Source organism: Adelges cooleyi, unplaced genomic scaffold, assembly GCF_023614345.1.
Source record: "Adelges cooleyi isolate 19-005CV unplaced genomic scaffold, UGA_ACOO_1.1 ACOO_flye_CR_arks_rails_tigmint_CR_PRNA_247, whole genome shotgun sequence".
In the NCBI taxonomy this organism is placed as follows: Eukaryota; Metazoa; Arthropoda; class Insecta; order Hemiptera; family Adelgidae; genus Adelges; species Adelges cooleyi.
The window spans coordinates 7,917,235-7,939,800 of NW_026095912.1; the positions used below are offsets into that span (position 1 = coordinate 7,917,235).

Below are 22,566 nucleotides of genomic sequence, written 5' to 3' on the forward strand. Positions count from 1 at the left end.
CCGGATTATAATTAAAAGATAAAACTAATAGTGTACTGTTTACAATAAAAATGGCAGTAATGATAATATGTAACAGTAGTTTTAAAACTATTAACATAATATTGAATTACTGATAATATGAAATTGATAGTTATTTAATTTAATCAAAAGTAAGTAAATTCCTGTCAAAGTACCATTGATATCAATTATCATACAAATATTGACTATGTTATGTTAAATGTAACTAATAAATTGTTGTACACACTAGAAGTTTAAGGTCAAGTGCAAATATAAACGTAATTTTTTAATTTGGTATCTTGATTATGGGTCAAGCTTCAACTGAGTTAATCTGTATTTTATTTTCCTAAAATAAAAGTATTAATATTTATAAAATAAAAATTAATAATTAATTATAAATAAGTAATTTGTTAATATTTGAGCGTTATTTTGATAGAACGCAACTTTAAAATTTAGACTGCACATTTCAACCTCGATTTTAAGTTTTCTTTTTATTGATCTTTTTTCAAATAGATTTTATTTTTTCTATACACTATTGGATAAACCGTATACATTATAATCTTATTTAATCTTATGTCCACTCATTCAACTTCTTGTTAGAAGTAGAAGTAAATTAATGACTTTGTAAGTGGATAGGGTAGACGGAAGAAATGAGTAGGGGTGAACGACCTCAGATACTTCTATATATTTATGTCTGTATGGATTGTGTGAGAAACAGCGTGATCTTTATAGAGCATAATCTAAACCGTCTCTCGTCTTTGGTAATCGGTGTCATAAAAATTACATACTTGGAGGGGTGGGGGTGGCGTGCATACTTCTAACCGGCATTTATCGGGGAACCGGGGCAGAGTTATTAATTCCGGCTTTTATTTCTACTAAACGTTCTACCATTGCAGGCTTTGCTTAGGCTTCATAAAACCTTTGTTTTATGGTCGTCGTTTTGGATTTTCCTTTGTTATATAAGATAATTCCCCTAAGAAACGCCGACATCTTGCATTTCAATGGATAACAATATATACAAATCTTCTACCCAACTAACTGAGTGATACCATTGAGTATATATTGTAATATATACTCAATGGTGATACACAGAGATCCAGATTCTAGTAAACGCTTTTCACATTTACCGATTAATAATTGATTATCGACTGCAACGGTTGTTACAAACTATTGTTTTGTCTGTGTTCCATATCTTGCCCTTGACAAGGAAAATATTACCATTTTTTTTCTTCAGAAAAAACAAAATATATTCTTAAAAGATTCCTAGTATGATGCTGCTGTGCTATACTTACCGTTTTTACAGTATTTAAAATGTTTAATTACCATACTCGAGCCACCGTAACTGGTGTTACCGACGTTTTTTTAAATAATAACATGTATACTGTAAGTGTAGGCTAGTTTACACTTGGTAAATAATACGGTACGATAACATGCTATAATATTGATGGCGTCACAACGCTTTTTCGAGCTATAGTGCAACGTTACAATTCACAATAACGGTTTGATGTTTTATTTTTTGTTAGGTATTAAATTTAGTACAAAAAACAGCGTTGGATCCAGTGTTGCAGTTAGTATTTTCTGTAACATTAACACACGTGTACTATTAACCAAAGAATCGAACATTTATTAGACTGACGGTTCTAACGACATGACAGCCAATTTTTGTACACATTAATTTTTTTTGTAACCTTAATAGATCTATATCAACTTTGGTTCGGCTAGGTTCCATAACGGTAATTAGTTCTAAAAAATCGAATAAATTTATCTTGGTTGTGAAATAACTGGATTCTCCATGGCGGACAAATTACTTAGATAAAGAAATAGCCTCAACCCGAGTCTAATGTCGTCATGTTTTATGATAGGAATCAGAAAATAAAGTTTTAGCCTGAAGTATTAATAATTATGCGTACAAATTGATCCATTTGATTCAAGTTCATTTGCTCTTAAAATAATTGCAATTTTTTAGTTGTTTTTTTAGGAGCCACTTTAGTTTATGTTATTTACAACATTAAACTGTATTCAAATTTGTATCTTTTTTGATATATATTTTCTAAAGCTCTATCAAATTTATAAACTTAAATTGTAACGTATATTTACATTTAATTACATTTTTAAATTGGGAATAATCTACTGAAAACTGACTAGTCAATCACCAGTTTTGGATAACTACTTTTTAAGTTATTAAAGCTTAAAATTCAAGACAGTATGAAGGGTAGGGTGAAGTTTTATTTTTATCTGCGAGCATTACTCTACCGCACTTCACCTCTTGTCCTAAATTTTAAACTAAAGTAACTTTATAAGTAATTTTCCAAAACTGGTTGTCGATCAGTTACCATTTTCAGCAAAATATTCTTAATCTAAAAAAGTTAACTAAATAGATACGTTACCATTTAAGTTTCAAAAGTTGATAGAGGTCTGGAAAATATTAAAAAGGTAATTATTTAGTCATCTTATAATATCGTAAAATAATATAAACAAATATGTTTTCAAAAAGAAAAAATTACTTAATTGCAATTATTTAAAAAAAAAAAGTACCCTTTACCCTATATACTATACCTTAAACCTTTGTATTATAATAGGTATTCATATTTCTTTTTATCTCATGTATAACTCCGTAAGTTTTCATTAAAACTTTCTATTTTAAGTGGGCAAACTAACCTGTTTAACAATTTTTATTTTGCACTGTGTGACTTCTTAATACTGCACTGATCTCTGCGGAATTTGAACAAAAGAAGCGGCGGTTAAACTAATTTGACTGTTCTTTGCTTATGAAGGCTCTTCAATCGTTTTATATCATTGTGGGACTTAAAAATTAAGATTATAATTAAAAATGTAGAGCACAATTACAAACTTTGTACTATAGAGTACTTACATTAAAATATATTACATGTATTTTTATGTATATATATAAACATCAGCTAACTTATACCAACACATTATGTATAAAACATATAATATATTATACTGTGTAGGTTATACAGTATATTATAGTAAATTCATTTGTATTGGTATATTCTAACGTTTTGGTAGATAATATCATATCACTTAATGAAATACTATTATTATTATTATTGTAATGTATACTGTTATATGTGCGTCCATACATTTAGGTGCCTATACTCATACGATGTGGTTGATTGCTTCGTCTTCCTAGCCTGTCTTCCTACCTTGTTTTAACTACCCAAGTGCGTGCAAAAGTGTTTATTAATATAAAAAAAATCCATGTCGAAAAAACCAAATACACATTCACCGCAGTCCTCCGATAATCACCAAGGTAAGAAAATATTTTACAAAAACAAAAAATGTAATTATCATAATTAAAGGGTGTATAATAATTGTAATAAAAAGTACTCTCATAATTATTAAAACCTTCTATTCGTCCCTTGTTCGCGGTCAAGTAAATGCCATATACTTTTTTATTTAATTAGCGTTAAATTTGTATAGGTACAGTTGTGCTGTTTTTTTTGTCAATTGGATTTTATACACGCAATACTTTCTAATTTACTTGATAAACCTAACGGTTTTATGCTATTGAGTATAAAAATAATATTGCTGTTGCCACTATAAGAGAAAAAAAGATTTATTTTTATTTTTTGCTGAGTAAACGAATATTTAACGACCCCGCCGGAGTATAAAAAGTAAAGGTACTTTTGTAAGAAAACTACGAGTTTGATGTTTCTCAGTATAGAAAAAGTTTTAAATTGTTTTGCGTCAAACGTTTACTTTTTTAAAAGTAAACTTCATAGGAAATATATTTATGTATATTGCGTTAAAAAAACTAAGACTTGTGTAGGTAGTTTTTAAACTATTAAGTTGGATGTGCGTGCAATCAGGTATCTAAAAAAAACAATAATATGTTAAAAAAAGATTTCAATTAAGTAAAAAGACGGCGTGTTGAAGGTCAGCTAAGGTTTTAAATTGTTAAAATGACTTTTATTAAAACTTTTCTCATTACATTATAATTTATGCAATACAAAATGTTTACCTTTTTTCTAATGAAAGTAAGGTTTGTAGTAGGTATTGCTTGAACCCATGACCTTAAAGTTTTTTTTTAATCAATATAGCTTTTAATGTTTTAACATATTTTACCTTTTAAATTAAAACATTTTTTTACGTTTAAACATCTTGGACATCTTACAAGTATGCGTTTATCTCTAAAAAAAAAAAAGTTACAGTCTGCTTAATGCCTAACGGCTAAAATGATAAAACATGGAACATACTTTAGCTTGCTGGTTTCTGAATAGTGATTATTTCTGATTTATAAGGTGTTCCAGAAAGGAGCCACATTTTGAAAATTCTATAACTTATTAATATTTGTATAAAAAAAAAAAAAACACATACCATTGTGTTTAGGAGGTCCTGAGGTTTATGTGTGGAACATAAAATCGGACTTATGACCGACCCTGTTTGCCGTACAGGCCATCAAAATACTGTCCATGAAATTTCGGATGACGCGTTTGCAGATTTCAACGTCTAGGTCTCCCATCACTCGCCTGATATGCCTGGTTGAGATCACGAGGTTTTTTTGTAGACCTGGGATTTTACGTACTCACGCAAAAAAAAAGTTGCAGGGGGTCAGGTCACAAGACCGTGGTAGCCACGGAAATCAGGCGAGTGATGGGTGATCTAGACGTCGAAATCTGCGAACGCGTGGCCTGTAGGGCAAACAGGAGCGGTCATTAGCCCGATTTTATGTTCCACACATAAACTTCAGGACCTCCTAAACACAATGGTATGTGTTATTTTTTTTGTACAAATATTAAATAAGTTATAGAATTTTCAAAATGTGGCTGCTTTTTGGAACATCCTATATAATCCTTGCGATTTATGATGGTATTATAGTCTTAATTATATGTTCTGGTCAAACTTTTTTTAGTAGTTTTATAATATCTGGCCTTAATCGATTTACTGGCAACATTTATCAATATTTAACATTCCTTCGAATGCCGTGAACTTTATGCATGACGACGAATCGTTATATACGTTTAAAATAGGCGCGCTACTTAAGTATCGCAATTTAGTGTCGCTATTAAGTGTCGTTTTCAGGCTGGAGGGCCAATGTTAATGTTCCATGCTAAAATTAAACGGTATTTTGAATTTATTTAATTTAAATCACACTACTGTAAAATCAATACCATCTGGACTTTGCTGACATCCAAGTTAAAAATATAATCATTAATCATTTCAAGTACTTTGTAAGATTAACGCATGGGAGATTTTTCGATCTATGTCAATTGCCTAATTATATACTCTCCTGCACGTTTATAAAATTAATTCATTATTTTGCTCATAGTCTTTGTCATCACGGCTTCTGCAATGCTTTTGTAATAAAATATTTATTTTCTTTGTTACTAGTCAGTACGTGCTGTAAATATATTAAAACTGGATGTTTTTATGGGCGAATCTCAGATAAATAAAAGAAAAGGTAGGAAAGTATGATAGAATATGTGACAATTGGCAATGCGAGATCTTCATATAATATGAAGAGCAGTAAGGTGTTGAATGTGAAACAAGGATGATAACCATATTTTGAATGGAAGCTAATGACGATGAAACATAAAATGTTCAAGGCTATTAGATATTATAGACATATGTCTAACGAGGCTATTTGTAAATGCTAATGTTATTTCCGGGGGGGGGGGGAGATTAAAACGAGTTCGCGCACTGAATGTGATCCAGTTTTGATTTAAAACACTTATCGCCACTATAAGATACAAATAAAGCTAGATTTTTATTATAAATGCTGTAAAATAGCTCGATTAGTACACGTGCAATCGTCGCCCTTTTGAGAATGCGAACAAAATAAAAAGCTTATATAAGGAGTAAAAATTAAGTTGATAACCCGTGTCAGCAATCTAGCTTTATGTATATTGAGCATGCTGGATAATATGTAATTATTTATTATTATAAGCATATGTGCAAAACTGCCTTGTATATGTTTATTGATTTTAGTACCAATCGTTACCATATTGATCTTTGACAAGGCGTGTTTGGCCTTTTTTCTTTTTATATTTTTTTTATTTAGATCAAAATGGTTACGAAGAAGAAGGCGGTCCTTGTTCGGATGCCGTAGACTGTTTAGGATTCAGGGATAGTCGGACGATTTACATAAATGCACCTCAGCGGGTCAAGAGCTGCTCAAATCGCATATCCACCGCCAAGTACAGTCTGGTATCGTTCCTGCCAATATTTCTGTTCGAACAATTTCGACGTTACTCTAATTGTTTTTTTCTACTCATTGCGCTACTGCAGGTTAGTCAATAAGTTATGTATGTACTTGTAACGTTTTAAGACAAAACTAACATAAACTAATTCCTCTTTCAACTATTATTGCGTTGTAATAATAAAATTAACTCAATAGTACAACTAAAGTTGATATAATAATATGTACAATGGATTCATCCAATGGATTGGGTAATATATATGGTTAGGTGTATTCCATTACCTATTCTGTTTCATAAAACATCATTAATACATTTTACATTTTTAAAATTAAATTTCTCTCAAAAAACTGTTAACAACTTGAATATAGAACACATTATTAGGTACGAGTATCTTATAAGGTGTATAGTATTGCTTAATATATACATTTTGTTTTGATAACTGTAAGTGGATTTAATGTAATATTTGTAGTCCCCGCCTTTATGGCCACCTTAAGAACTTGTTTGTACAAAATTTGTCCAGTCTCCAACCTACTAAAATTAAGCTAGTTTCGTTAGCTTAATTGTCATAACGCGTCTACAATGAATAAAGAAATCTGCGGTTTTTATCAATTTTGGTCGAGTAATAACAATGACGGATGAGTTGAAGGTCGATTTTCACCGTAAGGTTTCTGCCAGTCACCGGATATTGGTGTATTTTCACTAAATTAAACAATATTATTTGATGTGCTCAGTTGCGATAGTATCAACTGACAACGCCTCTTTTACAAATATTAATGGGATGTCGGATATGTAGATATTAAGCTTATTTGTTTCGTCGTATACAATATACGTATAGTATGATGACATCACCTCTTATACACATACTATGAAGCTTAAATGATATACAAGCTGTGATAAGCTGTGTTAACTTAACCTTGATGATAAATTGATTTTAAATTTCAACATATTCTCCCCAAAAAAAACTAATGTTTTCGATATTGAATTTTTGTTTTATATTTTCATCAAAAAATTTGTACTTAAATTCATAATCATATACTATATTTATATGATTTTTAAATGTCTAAAATAGTGCTTTTGTAAAATCTGAATTTTTGATTTTCCATTACTAATTAATTCACTTGTGCGTTATAAGGTCTGAGGCTTGAGCTAGGAGATCGATGACCGCGTATCTTTTGAATTGCTGAACGACCGTTTCCAGGAAATTATATGGCTCCTCTACCCCAAGTGAATTCTTAGGAAGCGGATAGCATGTCCTGTTTTTAATTTATTATAAATTCTCTTACTCGTTTTAATTTCTACTGTCTACCTCAATTCCATTATAGAAATCGCCACGATCGATAATACTATTAATGCAAATACGAGTAAATACGATGATCTGTAGATTATAATAAAACACTTAAACCCGTCCTCGTGTATCAAGTGAAGCGTTTAAATTATGTTAATGTTAATATCTTAAATCCCAAACACTTAGCTTTGACGGAAATAAATCTTTAAACGCAGCATGGCACGGATGTAAATCTTAAGATTAACAAAACGCTTTTACTGCGACTAAAGCGACCGTTGCGTATTTTGCTCAGAATCATGTCTTACGGCAAAAGCGATGACGCCACGACTCGAAGAATTTTGATAATTTTTATTTTGTTTGACTGTATAGTGCTTCAATTTTCAAAATGTATGTTATACACATCGTAATAAGACTTTAAATATGATAATATTTTTAAACTTTTATTAGCGTTCTTTTGTTTTTTTTAGTAATCTAAATTTCTCTTCCAAACATAAAAGAAAATATTAAAATCTGATTATTTAACGAGACTTTATCAGTTGTAACTTTTCTCATTTTTACCACCAAAAGGACTTTTATACACATGTAAAAATATAGTGCGTTAAAAACTTTACATTAAATTTATCTCTAACACAAGTATTGCTAAAAAGACATTTATTATTTTTATCTACTAATTTTAGTATAATAATAAAAATTTTACTTAATTAAAATTATTTGGATTGGAGTATTTGTATTTTGTATTTACAATTTATCATTTTTTTTTTTTTTTTGTAAATATAGTTTTTGTCTCAAGTGATTTATTTTATTTTTTCGGAGTGTGTTTTTTTATGTTGAATAGTTAAAACAGTTAATATAGTTTTAACATTTTCCTAGACGTGTTTAGTTTTTGAGTTATGCCCGAAAATGTTGATTTTTTTATCGTGTGCAGGAATTATAATTAAAAAAAACTCATTAAATTTTCGAAATCGAGATAGAAACAAATTCTTTTTTAAAAGTGTAAACGCAGGGTTGGAATTAGTTCATTATGTAGGAACGAGGATGGGAACGAATATAAAACTTTTTAAAATGAACGTTCACAATAATTAATAAAATTGTATTAAAAATCTTTGCATTATCATTGGCCATTGTTGCTATTAAGTATAAGCTGAAGGTTATTTTAGTAGTAAAAATTTAACCTTTTTACAGTTAGGGCGAGGTTCAAAATATGCTGTTAAAAATTGTCATTAAAACACAACGGTTGCCGTTACGGCCGTCACTAAAGTGGTAGGAGTAACATCACTACTGTCGTTTCTAGTCGTGGGGAAAAATTCAGAAATTTGATTCTTGTTGCGGCTGAGGATTTTGATATCTGGTGGTACTTACATGTTCAAACATATGATATGGGCGTACTCGAAAATCATTTTTGACAGCTTGCCGCCAAGTATTATTGATATTGATGTGATGTAATGAGGGGAGTTTTTTTTTTTTAAACATGACAAATGGAAAACACCCAAAGGGCGTGGTTTGGACACTTTAGACACCAGCGATTAGATAAGAATCGTAGTCAGCTTACCATGACATATGAACCAAATTCAGGTTGATCCGTTAAAACTCTTGGGGCCTGACCTTACGGTCATGGTTAAATTTATATCGTAAAAGGTTAATGATACCCGTGACCTTTTAGTTTCAACGGGGGTTACTCTAGTTTAATATGTCACTTTATCAGTGCCCCATTTAATATAATATAATATTATATTATAGCTATACACATACATAAATGCCATCGCGTAATAAAGTTTCCGAAATTGCTGTAGTAAAAGAAAATAACCTAATATATCGGATTTTACGGCGGTCTCAAAAATGCCAAACAAATTGATGTGTTTTACTTTTTTCCCTTAACTATATTTTATACGGTTTTTTGCTTTAAATTAGATTATTGACATTATTATTATTTATCTTGCTACCGACATGTTTTTTGTATGTACATACAACTTATGTACTTATATTTGAAATACTTTTTAGTATTTTATACTTACATTTTAAGATAAAAAATACTTTGCTCTTATATAATATTGATAAATTATATTAAATATTTTGTTTAAAAAAATCTATTTTAGTGAACTGTCACTAAAATGTCAGTTTTTCTGTTATGTGTTATTGTATTTATATTTATTTGAATATTATCTATATTAATTATACTGATACAAAATCTGCAGATGTCAATTGTCGATATCGATTCGAGATTACTCTGCAATATGTGTAAGCTTTGAATTTTTTAAAATGGTGATGAGTTTCAAAAAAATGATTAAATTCTCAAAAAAAAAAATTAAAACTAATAAAATTTATAAGACGAATATGTTTAGGATATGGTTGTTTTTGTGAGACATATAATATTAAATCATATAATAAAAATGATTTCCTTGTTTCTCTGAATAATTTTCTATTTATGTTAAAAAAAACTTTTTTCTGTGTTTTTGTTAAACATTTTGTTTTTTTGTTTCAGCAAATACCTGAAGTATCACCGACTGGTCGGTTTACTACATTAGTGCCTTTGTGTTTTATACTCTTAGTATCCGCAGTTAAAGAAATTATCGAAGACTTTGTGAGTACTCAAAATGGCTTGTAAACCTTTTGATTTCTATCGTGTCTTTTTCGTTTGCAGAAGAGACATAGAGCTGATCGAGAAGTTAATCACAGACAAGTGGAGGTGCTGTCTGATGGAGCGTGGACACCAGAACGATGGGACCTCATAAATGTAGGCGACATTGTCAAAGTAAAAAATAACACATTTTTCCCGGCCGATCTTTTAATAATTTCTTCGAGGTAAGACAGAGTAGTTTATCACTTAATTGGGATATTTGAATGCGGTATATCAGTTTGATTTATTATTCTAATATCTTTACGTGTAATCATATAGCGAACCACAAAGCATGTGTTACATCGAAACGATGAACCTAGATGGCGAAACCAACCTCAAAATCCGACAAGGTCTTCCAGAAACGTCACAATACATTGACCCCAAAGATCTCACACACTTAAAAGGCACAATTGAGTGCGAACTTCCAAACCGATTGATATACGACTTTAACGGCAGTTTGAAACTATCGGATAGAGTGTAAGTACTATGGAAACCTCTTGAACGTAATAAATAGAGGAGGTGAATAAGCTTGGTAGAAAATAAAAGGTGGGAAAAGAGTAATTTGACCAACCAAGAAAAAAAATAGTTAAAAAGTTCTCATGTGTAGTAAAAACAATCCCCTCCTTCTTAAGAGAGTGAAAAATATTGCATAGCTAAAGAATATTCAAACAAATATAAAATTAATTACTATTCACAAGGTTAATAGTATTGACTTTAACTGAAAATTACTAAATTTCCTATAGTATTAAGGAGAACCCAATTTTCTGCCAAATTTTTGCTTTAACTGTTTGTATTGGTTAAGAACTCGGTATAATGGTTATAATGTTTAAATTATATTTTTAGTTTTCCTAACGCTTGACTTTTTTAAATATTAGCTTAACCTTTCATAAATAAACGATTTACGTGTATTGTAGGTAACATTTAACGTCAACTACTTGTACATATTTTGTAATTTTTAGTTTAATGTGTCTACATTATAAGTATAAATGCATATTTTTATGTAACTCAATTATTTTTACAAAAATAATAATAATTTAAAAAAATTATTTTTTAGTTAAAGAAAATTAATTTTGATATTTGAAAACCAAAAAATCCAAACGCGATTTTAGCTTTTAATGAGTTAAAAAGTACTTTTATAAAATACTTTATGTTTTAAAAACAAGTACATATTTTATAAATTATCATTTCAAACTGAAAATATTTGTAAAAAAAAAAAAAACTAAGAAAATTGTATTATTAATTGCATATTGAAGCATTTTTAAGCACATGAAGTTTCTAGCTCTAGTAATGTTTATTTTCATTATAATTTATTTTTTTTTAATCGAGAAATTATATTTTGTGTAATGGATTTTAAAAGGCTAGGACAAACTGAACGAGTTATGATATTATTTAGATTTTTATTCATATAAATCACTCTTATCTTGAGAAATAGCACACTCAGGACAATGACTTTGTGGTCTCTCTCGGCTTACCAAGTGATCATGTACATTTGTAAAATTATGAGCACACCATTGACGCACTCCTTAATCCTTTACTGTAGATAAATATTTACCTGGTACGATTTTTTCAGGCCACTGTCTTTAGGTCCAAATAACTTGTTATTGCGGGGCGCCATGCTACGCAACACCCCATGGGTGTGTAGTGTAGTGGTTTACACTGGCCACGAGACCAAGCTGATGATGAACCAGACGTCTGCACCGTTGAAAAGGTCAACAGTCGACAAAATCGTTAACACACAGATAATAATGTTGTTCTTGTTGCTGTGCACACTATGTTTGGTCAGTGCGTTTTGCAACATAGTCTGGAGTAAACAAAAAGGTGTCAAAGACTGGTACATGGATTTGAAAGGTGAGTATAATTTGAAATTGTTACTTAATGGTTATTTTTTTACTAATGACGAGCAATTGGCCCCTTCAATATAAAAATCAAAGTAATTTAACAATTTTTTAATTATATTGCAATACAATTACTTTAGTTTTAAACTAATGAAATGATATGCTATTTTATGTTATTTTATTAAAAGAGTAGTCGATGTTTATTAATTTATTGACATCTTCTTAAAAAAACAGGCAGTTTAAATGCTCCAGATATTGTAAACTTATAGACGTTCTCCCGTAAGTTTTTAATGTATTATACAATTTTAAGTTTTAAAAAGGCTCGTTCACATATTACTTGTGTGCACGGAAGTATAAAAATGCATTTGAATGTTATGATCAATGGGTTGACACGACTCATAAACGATTCAGTTTTTATATATATATATTTTTTTTTTTGGCTATGGCCCCTTAAAATTAATCAAGTATCCCCATCGATTGCCGTGTAGCCTGGTAGGAAAAAAGACAATTATGTATAATGAGTTTCTTTGTTTAGTAGGAACCTATAGTTTCACGCTCAATCTTCTCACATTTTTTATTCTTTTCAACAATTTGATTCCAATTTCTCTTCAAGTGACCGTTGAGGTCGTTCGCTTCATGCAAGTAAGTAATGACTCGGTCCTTGTCAATTAAAATGTGCAATTGATGTAATTTCCCTAACCTACTCTTTGCGTTTCAGGCGGCGTTCATCAATTACGACATTGATATGTATCACGCAGAGAGTAATACTCCAGCCATGGCCAGAACGTCAAATTTAAACGAAGAACTGGGCATGGTCAAGTATATATTTTCCGACAAGACTGGTACGTTAACGAGAAACGTCATGGAGTTTAAACACTGTTCCATAGCCGGTATCCTTTACATGGAAGGCAGCAAAAACACACTATTAGACGTATGCAGTTTTTTTTTTTTTTAAACAAATATTTTTAACTTTGGTCTAAAAATGCCATTCTCATTTTGCCAAAAATTATTATTGGCCCTTTTAGAATCAAGGTACACTGTGTTGAAATATACATATATACCCATGGTTAAAATATACAGGTTATTGTACATCGTCTTATATTGTTATCTTCAGAAATAAAATGACAGCGTAACGGGATATAATTTTTCCTATATACTTTACTATTACTTTATATTTTAACGTGTACTTATATACTTGATTTTGCTGCACGTTACGCTGACATGTTTGTTCTTATTATCAAATATTTGATGAAGAAGGGGTATATGTGCAATAACCTTGTATCCTTCAATCATGTATGTAACATAGAAAATACTAATTGTTTGTGACGTTCATTTCAGAACTCTAAACATCACCAGACCAAAGATTATGTCACGGAGTTCTTAAAAATGATGGCCGTTTGCCACACGGTCATTCCCGAAAAAGTCAAAGGCTCAGATGAGATGTTGTATCATGCTTCGTCTCCTGGTAAATTATTATATTTGTGTACAGTTGTGGATTTGTATTATTTGAGTTGCTCAATGAGGGTCGCAGTGTTCATAATTGAAACAAAAATTTATTTACCAAATTATTAATATTAGATTGAAAATGTAGTTTTTGGTAGTCTTAAAGAGCGAACTTAGTTTTTAAAGATAAAGAAATAACCATTTTTTTTTAAATCGATAACAATACTGTTGATGTTTTTAACTCAAATTTAAACTGTTGAATATTTCAGATAAATTACATACAAATATTCTATTCTATAATTAATGAACACTTTCTTCAAATTGTTTAGTCAACATTGAATATAATACAAAACACTCCAATGTATAACTATTTATAATGACAATATACCTCAAAGTTATTAATGTATATAAGTAATAAAACTAAAATTGATTTTTATCACAACATTTCTTTTATTTGTTAAAATTATAATATAGTTTCGACATTTGATGTAACAAGAAGGAACTCTCTAAGTAAACATAATTTCAGCTTTAAATAAATAGGAATAAAACTAACTATTAAATTTTATTGAAATTATAATATTGATATATTAAAATTACAATGCTTATGACACTTAGAGAATAATAGAAAGCTGATAAATACTGTAACATTTATTAAGACATACAACATACCTAATAGTACACTTTAGTGTTAGTTTTTTTAAAAAATTATTATATTGAATCATATTTATTAAAAGAGGCCTATCGTCAATCATAACAGTTTTGTTTAGGTAAATATGTGTCAAAAGTAAACAGTTATATTTTAGTACTAATTAAGAATATCATTTTTATTTACAGTAACTACTTTTTTTTTAAATTATGATATCACTTCTCAAAAAATTAATTTTTTTAGTGGTGACGTCATATTTCCATTTATTAAGGAGTTAGGTATAGGCAATTTTTTTAAATCCTTAATTTTAAGGTTGAACTATGATGTGTATCTATTAGTTCAGTAATTAGGACTCTTTTGTGTCAGTTCATTTTTTTTGGACCATCACAGCATCCTTGACAGTGATTTGAAAAAAATATCATTTAAATGTAGCTACGCATATTCTGTATTATTGACTAAATAATTATAGACAGATTCTTTTTACATATTTTTAACAATGAGAACTTTATCTAGGTTTCTTCGTCGGTTTTTTTATATTATTCACCCAACATTCACAATTTATATTTCAAGTCTGACATTTTAGTACTTTTTTAAGTATTTGTATTTAAAGAAAAATTTCTGTTTTTCTAAAAATAGTCGAAGTTCTTCTCTTTTTACAGGTTTTAGAATGTTTTTTCTATGAACATTTCGCTTTGACCTACATGCATTTCCATAAACACGTTTTTACGATTATTTTTAAAGAGTATGACGTCCTCTTAAAACTTGTAAATTTAAAACCAAAAATTAATTTTTTTTTTAAACTTCTATTATTACATGGTATTTTTAAATTTCATTATATTATCTTAACTAGTTTTATGTGTATTTAATTGCTTTGTGATTTTTATTCAATTAGTTTTAACGTAAACGGATGATATTTATTCCTTGTAGATGAACAAGCTCTTCTAAAAGGATGCCAGTCATTAGGTTATGTATTCCATTCTCGTACGCCAAAGTCAATCCACATAACTGCTTTGGACGTTGAAGAAGAGTACGAATTGCTGAATGTGATTGAATTCACTAGTAGTAGAAAGAGAATGTCTGTCATCGTTCGAACACCGGGGCAAAAAATTATTTTATATTGCAAAGTAAAGTTATAATATTTGGCTTACAATACAATTTGTATGTCGAATATGTGTTAATAATCAAATGTATGCATTATTAGGGAGCTGATACTGTTATTTTTGAACGTCTCTCTCCGGACGATCCGTACAAAGACATTACACTGGAGCACCTTGATCAATTTGCAAATGCCGGTTACCGTACCCTTTGTTTTGCATATGCAGAGATCTCTGAGAGTTTCTACAAAATATGGAATGAGGATTTCATTAAAGCTGCCAATACACTTAAAGGCCGAGAAGAAGCCATTGACGAGGTGGCTCAAAAAATTGAAATAGAACTAAAATTGCTTGGCGCCACGGCCGTCGAGGATAAATTACAGGATCAGGTACATTTGATGACATCAAATATTAATCGGGTTATTTAATTTGGTTCACTTTCTATATTAAGGTACCCGAAACCATAGCGTCTTTATTGAAAGCAGGCATTAACATATGGGTGCTAACCGGAGACAAACAAGAAACGGCAATTAACATTGGTTACTCGACAAATTTAATTTCACAAAGCACATCGCTTATAATTCTCAACGAGACTACATTGGATGTAAGTATAAATTGATTTAATTGAGATTTTGCACAACGTTAAATTAAATATGGTAAACAGTTTACCATCTATTTTTATATTTACTTTATTTTATGTTTTGCAAAACACTGAATTGAGTAAAGTGTTCCTCGGTATAAATGATAAAATACTTAATGATTGTGAAATTTAATCAAAGGAACTTAGAGAAGCTCTGCGTCATCAGCTAAATATGCTGGGCACAGCTGCCAGTAGCCCCGAAAATACTTTTACATTGGTCATTGACGGCCAAGCACTGAAACACGCCTTGTCCCACGATCTTAAATTGGATTTCTTGGAGTTATGCATGAATTGTAAATCGGTGATTTGCTGTCGAGTGTCGCCCATGCAAAAGGCTGAGGTACAAAGTTTTTTTAGAGTTTTTCAATCATACAAAGTGGCAACTAATATTAATATTTGAATCAGGTAGTAGAATTAGTAACAACCAACACGCATCAAGTGACACTTGCGATTGGTGATGGGGCTAACGATGTTGCGATGATTCAAAAAGCTCATGTCGGTGTTGGAATCTCCGGCGTGGAGGGACTGCAGGCAGCATGTGCGTCTGACTATTCAATAGCTCAAGTAAGTCGACTGATATTTATCATCATAAGGATCATAAGCGTGCATTTTTTGGCAAAAGTTGTTCTCATCTTGATCCCTCCATTTGTTAAATAAAAATTTTAAAATAATGTTCAATTAATAGTCAACCAGTGGGGTGGTCGTTCAAATTTATCATCCTCATCATGCAGTATTGCATGATTTTTGTGTTTTTTCAATAAAAAAGTGTTAACGATTTTTATTATTATTATTATTTTTAAATAATACCTTATACAAATGTATAATATTTAAAAAAATAGTTATAAACATTAATTTGTAAGACAACACAGAGACGTACTTTTGATATATTATCAATAACAATTTTGTAGGAGATTACCAATTAATAATAGTATTCATAATAATTTGGTATATTGTGGTGTTTTGATGTTAAAAGAACTATAAAATATTGCAGTAAATGCTTATTGATTCATTTAGCTTTTAATTAACAATCATGCAAGCGGCATAATATTGTTGCACATTATTTACCTTATCCCATCGGCAAATTTCTGAGTACGCCCGTGATAATAATGTGCAGATATTTTATATAATAATAATAAAAACAATATAATCGTTTGTCATTTTACAGTTTAAGTACTTGTTAAAGTTACTGTTGGTGCACGGAGCGTGGAACTATAATAGAATGTCAAAGTTGATTTTGTACAGTTTCTATAAAAACATTTGCCTGTACATCATCGAACTGTGGTTTGCGATTTACTCCGGTTGGTCTGGACAAATCATATTTGAGAGATGGACAATTGGATTATACAACGTGGTAAGTTTTCGTAATGTAATTTTGTACACATTTTATACTTGTCTGGTAAACGTGATCAATATTTTATTAATTTTTTCTCGCCATTTTAGTTGTTTACAGCTGCTCCGCCAATGGTGATGGGCATATTCGACATAGTGTGCACAGCACAAACAAGACTAAAATATCCTCAACTTTACTCGAAGACGGCAGACACGTTTAATGTTCAAACATTTTGGATATGGGTGGTGAATGCTTTGTTTCATTCGTTCTTGTTGTTTTGGATAGTCGTGTTTGCTTTAAAACATGAAGTCGTGTGGACCCACGGTAAAGAAGGTGGCTATTTACTCATGGGTAATTTCATTTACACGGTAAGCGCAATATACAGTAGATGAACATTTTTTGAATGTTACGACGAGGTTGTTTACATCTGTGAAGATGTTGCTTACTTCTTAAATAATAACTAATATTATAAAAAATAATACGAGTAATTTGAAAAATGACGAGTTGGTTGTCCGGCCAACCAACCGGTCATTTTCTTCATCGGCTTCTGTTTAATTAAAAAAAAAAATATTTTATTAGCCAAATTACTTAATATTAAACAATTAAAAATTCAAAGGTTTTACTTATTTTTTTGTCAAGTTTTGTGTAGACAATCCAGTTGTGACATTCAATAACACCTCTATGATAATTTTTATTTGTTGAGTTTTAATGTTAATATATTTTACGCTTTTTAGTATGTCGTCATTGTGGTGTGCCTTAAAGCTGGCCTACACATACAGTCGTGGTCTTTTATTGTACACATCGCCATTTGGGGCTCCATCATAATGTGGTTTATATTTTTAGTAGCATACAGGTGAGTTGTATAATACAATGTTGTATATTTTATTATTATTAGCAGTGTTTGGAACATTAAAAAAATTAACTGATGATAAAATGTTAAATAAATATTCATGTTTATTAAAAATTTGAACATGGTGCTATACATCATTCTCTATTTAATTAACGCGTTCACTGAGATGGTAACAAAATTAGAACACATACTTTCCAAACACTAATTATTATTAGTTGTCGTGATGACATTATTATTATCATTATTTATTTCAGTCACATTTGGCCAATAATGCCTGTTGGCGCTATTTTCACCGGTATGGATACAATGGTGTTATCATCACTTATGTTCTGGGCACTACTCCTATTTACTCCATTCGCTGTCTTGAGTTTTGATTTGACCATTCTATCGTAAGTATTTTTAAGGTGTAAATTTTATATTTTGTCATGTAAAATTATTTACAAACTCATTATGTAATCTGCTTGTATGGACAAAATTAAATTACATAATATTCAAAACCTATTTTCAGACTCAAAGAGACTCTCGGCAAAAGTCTTGTTCAGGCACTCCGGCAAAGTGAACTACACAAAACAGACCCAATTACCGTTAATATACGGGAACATAGGTTTGTGTAAATTGTTGTGATACCTAGTGTGCTTCTAAGGATTTTAAATACTATGTACATTAAAAAAAAAAAAGTTTGCTAATAAATATTTTTTGATATGTTTACATTTTTAAATTATTGGTTGTAATTGTTTGTTGTGTTCTGGATATTTTGCGTTGGGGTCATTCTATACTAACCAGTAACCCATTCATGGTTTGAAAAATATTTTGAATTGCAGCGTGCAACCGCTTTTATTAGATACCCGTTTAGAGCAAAAACTGGAAAAAGCTTTAATTTGTTTATTTTATTTTTTGTCCCTTGGCTTTAATGCGATCACCGTATGATAATAAAATATGTGCACGTTTGTTATTTTTGTTTATTTTAGAACAAATGAAAAGGCATTTCTGCTTAAGAACGTTAAAAATGTTTTCAATTTCAAATCTCGGTTACAATCGAACAGCGATGTCGAAATGAACCGTAAGTGAATTTGAGAAGGACTTGTAGAATATATTTAATTTTGTTTTTTTTTTAATTCAGTTTTATCCTTGTTGTATACTATTTATCTTTGTTCTATACTATTTCTAATAATTGAACACAAAAGTACTTGTGCACGGACAACGGTTTTTTCTGCACGGGTTTTTGAAGTAAATAGTACAAATTTTTTTAAAAAAATGGTTCAGCACGTTCCCTTTCCCGTGGTCATCGAAATACGACAGGTGTGGGCCATGCTGACGGATTGGTTGTTGTTTTTCTAGATGGTTTCGCTTTTTCACAAGAAGAAGGAGGTGCCGTCAGCCAGTCGGACATGATACGAGCGTACAATACGCGCTCACGGACCCCCGAACGAGTGTAACTATTAATTCTGATCAGCAGTGTTAACTGGCCAGCTGTGTAAATCAGATGACGTATTGTCCAAACAATAAAAAATAATTATAACATTTTTAATATTTTTTAATTTCATTTAAAACCCACTTTTATATAATTATTGTTATTGTATCGTTGATATTATATCTATTATTTTTTACGGTTTTTATTATTATTATTATTATGTTGTTTTATCTTAACTTTAGTCATTAAATTGATCCTATACCAAATTCCCACCAACGGGTGTACACCATAATAATATTATAATAGCGTACGTCCGTTTTAGATTGTTAGGTGTGTGTTGTGTGTTTCATTATTGTTATTATTATTTTTTTTGTTAATCATCTACGTGTAACTATTTAGTGTATTTACATCACTGTGATAAGGATATATATATATATAATTTATAATATAATATATATATAATTTATTATTAAAAAATATTTACATAATAACTGAATATTATATTCAAATATATCGTAATATTTTTTTACATACTTATTATTATATAATCTTATATATAAAACTAAAACTATAATACTTGCCTTTCACAATATTAAGTACAAAATATGGGATAACGTTTTTAAGTTTGCTGTTTTGGCTAACAACATACTAATAGCTATGTTATATGGCAGCTGTTATTGTCAATCGTTTGTAATTTTTATATACCTAAAATAATATTTGTTTTTTTCTAAACGAGTCATTCATTTTTTTTAAGCGCGTTTTGTGATCTACAATGTATTATAAGATAAGATAAGTTTTTTTTTAATACAGTTATCGATTGTTTTCCATTCGGTAATAGTAATTTTGTTTGCGTAATTCAGTCTAGCAATAATTTTTGAATTATTTATTGTTATACTCAAAATGTGTTTGATTATAAACAGCTGTAATTCTCTTTAATGTTAATAAAATATTAGAAAAAACTTTTACTAAATATTTCATTAATTACACAATTCAAATTTAATAAGTTATTATTTATATATTTATGTGATATAAACAATAGCGTTTTGTACTAAAATTTTCGTCAGACTTTCTTTTTTACAAACCATTTTTAAGACGTGTAACGGTGGTATTTTGTAGAAAATAATAATTTGTATGTAAAGTATTAATACTAACAGTAAGTGTACGGACGAAACAAATGACCATTATTGTTCGTTGTTGTTTGAACCTATATCTTTAATGTGTTTTTATTTGAGATTATAAAACAATCATCATAAACCAGTTTTTTTATTTATTTTATTTTTTTGTTGATATAGCTCTGAAAAAACTACAAAACTGTAATTATTTTAAGAGAAATAGTGTCGTATCCTTAATGAAGCACTCTGTATTCGCTGGTTAAAAAATACTTAAACATTATTACTGTCTTTAATAGAATACGAAATAATGGGCAGCGCTGCCTAGTCACAATTACAACATACAACAAGATTAGCACTATACGACCTATTAAAAATAATTTACCATAAACCCAGACTTGTATCAAACAATTAATTGTTCTAAGAAGCTGGTGTACATATTAACAGTAAAACTCTTTACAAATTGTCTTAAAAAAAACTAATTAATACAAATAATTGTACAAAGCTATACACAAGAACTATAAATTTACTATTTCCTTCTGATAACTCAACAAAATTCTTTGACGGCTTCAAGTAGAACTTTAAAAATGTTTAAAATTATACATGATGCTTTATACTTATTTTAGTAACTTATATGAGTATGATAGATAGCAATAGGGAGAGTACTTTACCTTTTATCCCGTAAAAATTTAATTTAGCTTTACTAAGAATTTTATTTAAATTATTTCTGTACATTTTAAAATACTAGTTGAAGATCATAAGCTTCCCTACTCGTAGTCTACAAGTCATTTACTAACATTGTTAGCATATTTTCTTATTGTATATTTTTTTTATGTACATATTGTAAATATTATTTAAAAAAAATGATATTTAGTATACTATTAGTATATTATGTTCAGCGTACTAGTAATCCATGTTTTGGGGAATTTACTTAGTTGTTTTTTTATACATTAATGGTTGCTTATTGGCTAGTATTTTTTATTGTATTTGTTTATAATTCTAGTTAGGTGTTAATACAGTTTGCAGACTGCAGGTAATATATCATTTCATATAACTTTTACTACTCTTTTATTGCCTATTATTTCAAATTTGTTTTACATCAATATTATTGTTTTAGGTTAGTTTAGGACTCGGGTATTTATAATGATAAGACTGATTTGTATGAAGATAGAGTAATTGATAGATATCAATAATTGATGTCTCTAAAATAATTGCATTTTAAATTTAATTTTTAACAAGTTCTATATTTTCCTTACAAAGATTTTGTAAATGTTTTTCATTAAATTCTTAAAATTTAAGACTCATAAATTTACCAAATTTATCGATTTCTTGAATAATCGTTTGAATTTGCGAATTTATTAGGTTTATTTTAACCAATTTAATCCTTTACAGCCTTAATAAAAACCATTACACAAGCTGAACAGTTCGTCTTCTGTCTTCATTAATTATATTTTTATTTATTACACTTTAGACACTTAGACATTTTTGTGATTAGTTGAGATTATTTTATTTAACTAGAGACACTGAACTCGGAAAGTAGTCGCCAGTCGGCTGCTCTTGCGGTTGGTATAAGACAAAACTTTACAACCATAAAATAATTTAGTGATTAGTTCTTATTAACAGATGAGAACTTATTAAAATCACAAAACCACTTTTATATTAGTTACAATACTTTTAAAATAGAATAAAATCTTGTTTTGTAGAATTTTAGAAGTGGTTTACAAAAAAAAATTATAACTTGTTTTACAAAATATGAGATTATCTTCAGGTTAAGCAATACAAATTTTACAAAATGGATGTATTATGAGTGTATAGAAATTCTTTAGTTTTGTTACACAGTGGTAATTCGGTTTTACATGAAATTATAATCGGCTAGTATCCGGTACTAGTACTTAAATGTAATTTGTAGACTTTATTTTAGTTAATTTTTACTTTTTTGCATGTAAAGATTGTTAACGCATTATATAATTAGGTACATACTTAAAATTGTTTTGCTATTATGATCCATCCATTCAAATTTAAACGTCAAAATACTTGGGAGAGACAATTAGTCATTATATATACTACCTTATTTTGTTTAAAGTTTAATTAACTAAACTTAAAATTTAATAAAAATATAATTCGTGTATAAAATAATGTTCATATTAA

At 29.4% G+C, this 22,566-nt stretch overlaps 1 protein-coding gene across 8 annotated transcripts in view; it reads left to right on the plus strand.

Moving 5' to 3' along the window:
• LOC126836340 (probable phospholipid-transporting ATPase IA) overlaps positions 1 to 20,563 on the plus strand; it is a 33,026-nt gene extending 12,463 nt beyond the window's left edge. For 4 of the 8 annotated variants that reach the window (XM_050569583.1, XM_050569584.1, XM_050569585.1 and 1 more), the window contains 21 exons: positions 3,108 to 3,271; positions 6,023 to 6,249; positions 9,926 to 10,024; positions 10,085 to 10,245; positions 10,340 to 10,537; positions 11,631 to 11,908; positions 12,431 to 12,537; positions 12,614 to 12,826; positions 13,234 to 13,360; positions 14,912 to 15,108; positions 15,186 to 15,467; positions 15,530 to 15,682; positions 15,858 to 16,058; positions 16,124 to 16,282; positions 16,884 to 17,069; positions 17,159 to 17,416; positions 17,783 to 17,901; positions 18,153 to 18,287; positions 18,407 to 18,502; positions 18,867 to 18,958; positions 19,237 to 20,563. In XM_050569583.1, the coding sequence (XP_050425540.1) occupies positions 3,220 to 3,271; positions 6,023 to 6,249; positions 9,926 to 10,024; positions 10,085 to 10,245; positions 10,340 to 10,537; positions 11,631 to 11,908; positions 12,431 to 12,537; positions 12,614 to 12,826; positions 13,234 to 13,360; positions 14,912 to 15,108; positions 15,186 to 15,467; positions 15,530 to 15,682; positions 15,858 to 16,058; positions 16,124 to 16,282; positions 16,884 to 17,069; positions 17,159 to 17,416; positions 17,783 to 17,901; positions 18,153 to 18,287; positions 18,407 to 18,502; positions 18,867 to 18,958; positions 19,237 to 19,334 (3,438 nt within the window). In that variant the 5' untranslated portion in view covers positions 3,108 to 3,219 and the 3' untranslated portion in view covers positions 19,335 to 20,563. The remainder of the gene's footprint in view (positions 1 to 3,107; positions 3,272 to 6,022; positions 6,250 to 9,925; positions 10,025 to 10,084; positions 10,246 to 10,339; positions 10,538 to 11,630; positions 11,909 to 12,430; positions 12,538 to 12,613; positions 12,827 to 13,233; positions 13,361 to 14,911; positions 15,109 to 15,185; positions 15,468 to 15,529; positions 15,683 to 15,857; positions 16,059 to 16,123; positions 16,283 to 16,883; positions 17,070 to 17,158; positions 17,417 to 17,782; positions 17,902 to 18,152; positions 18,288 to 18,406; positions 18,503 to 18,866; positions 18,959 to 19,236) is intronic. The other 4 variants (XM_050569590.1, XM_050569589.1, XM_050569588.1 and 1 more) reach the window with 3 other exon arrangements.
• The last annotated feature ends 2,003 nt before the right edge of the window (positions 20,564 to 22,566 follow it).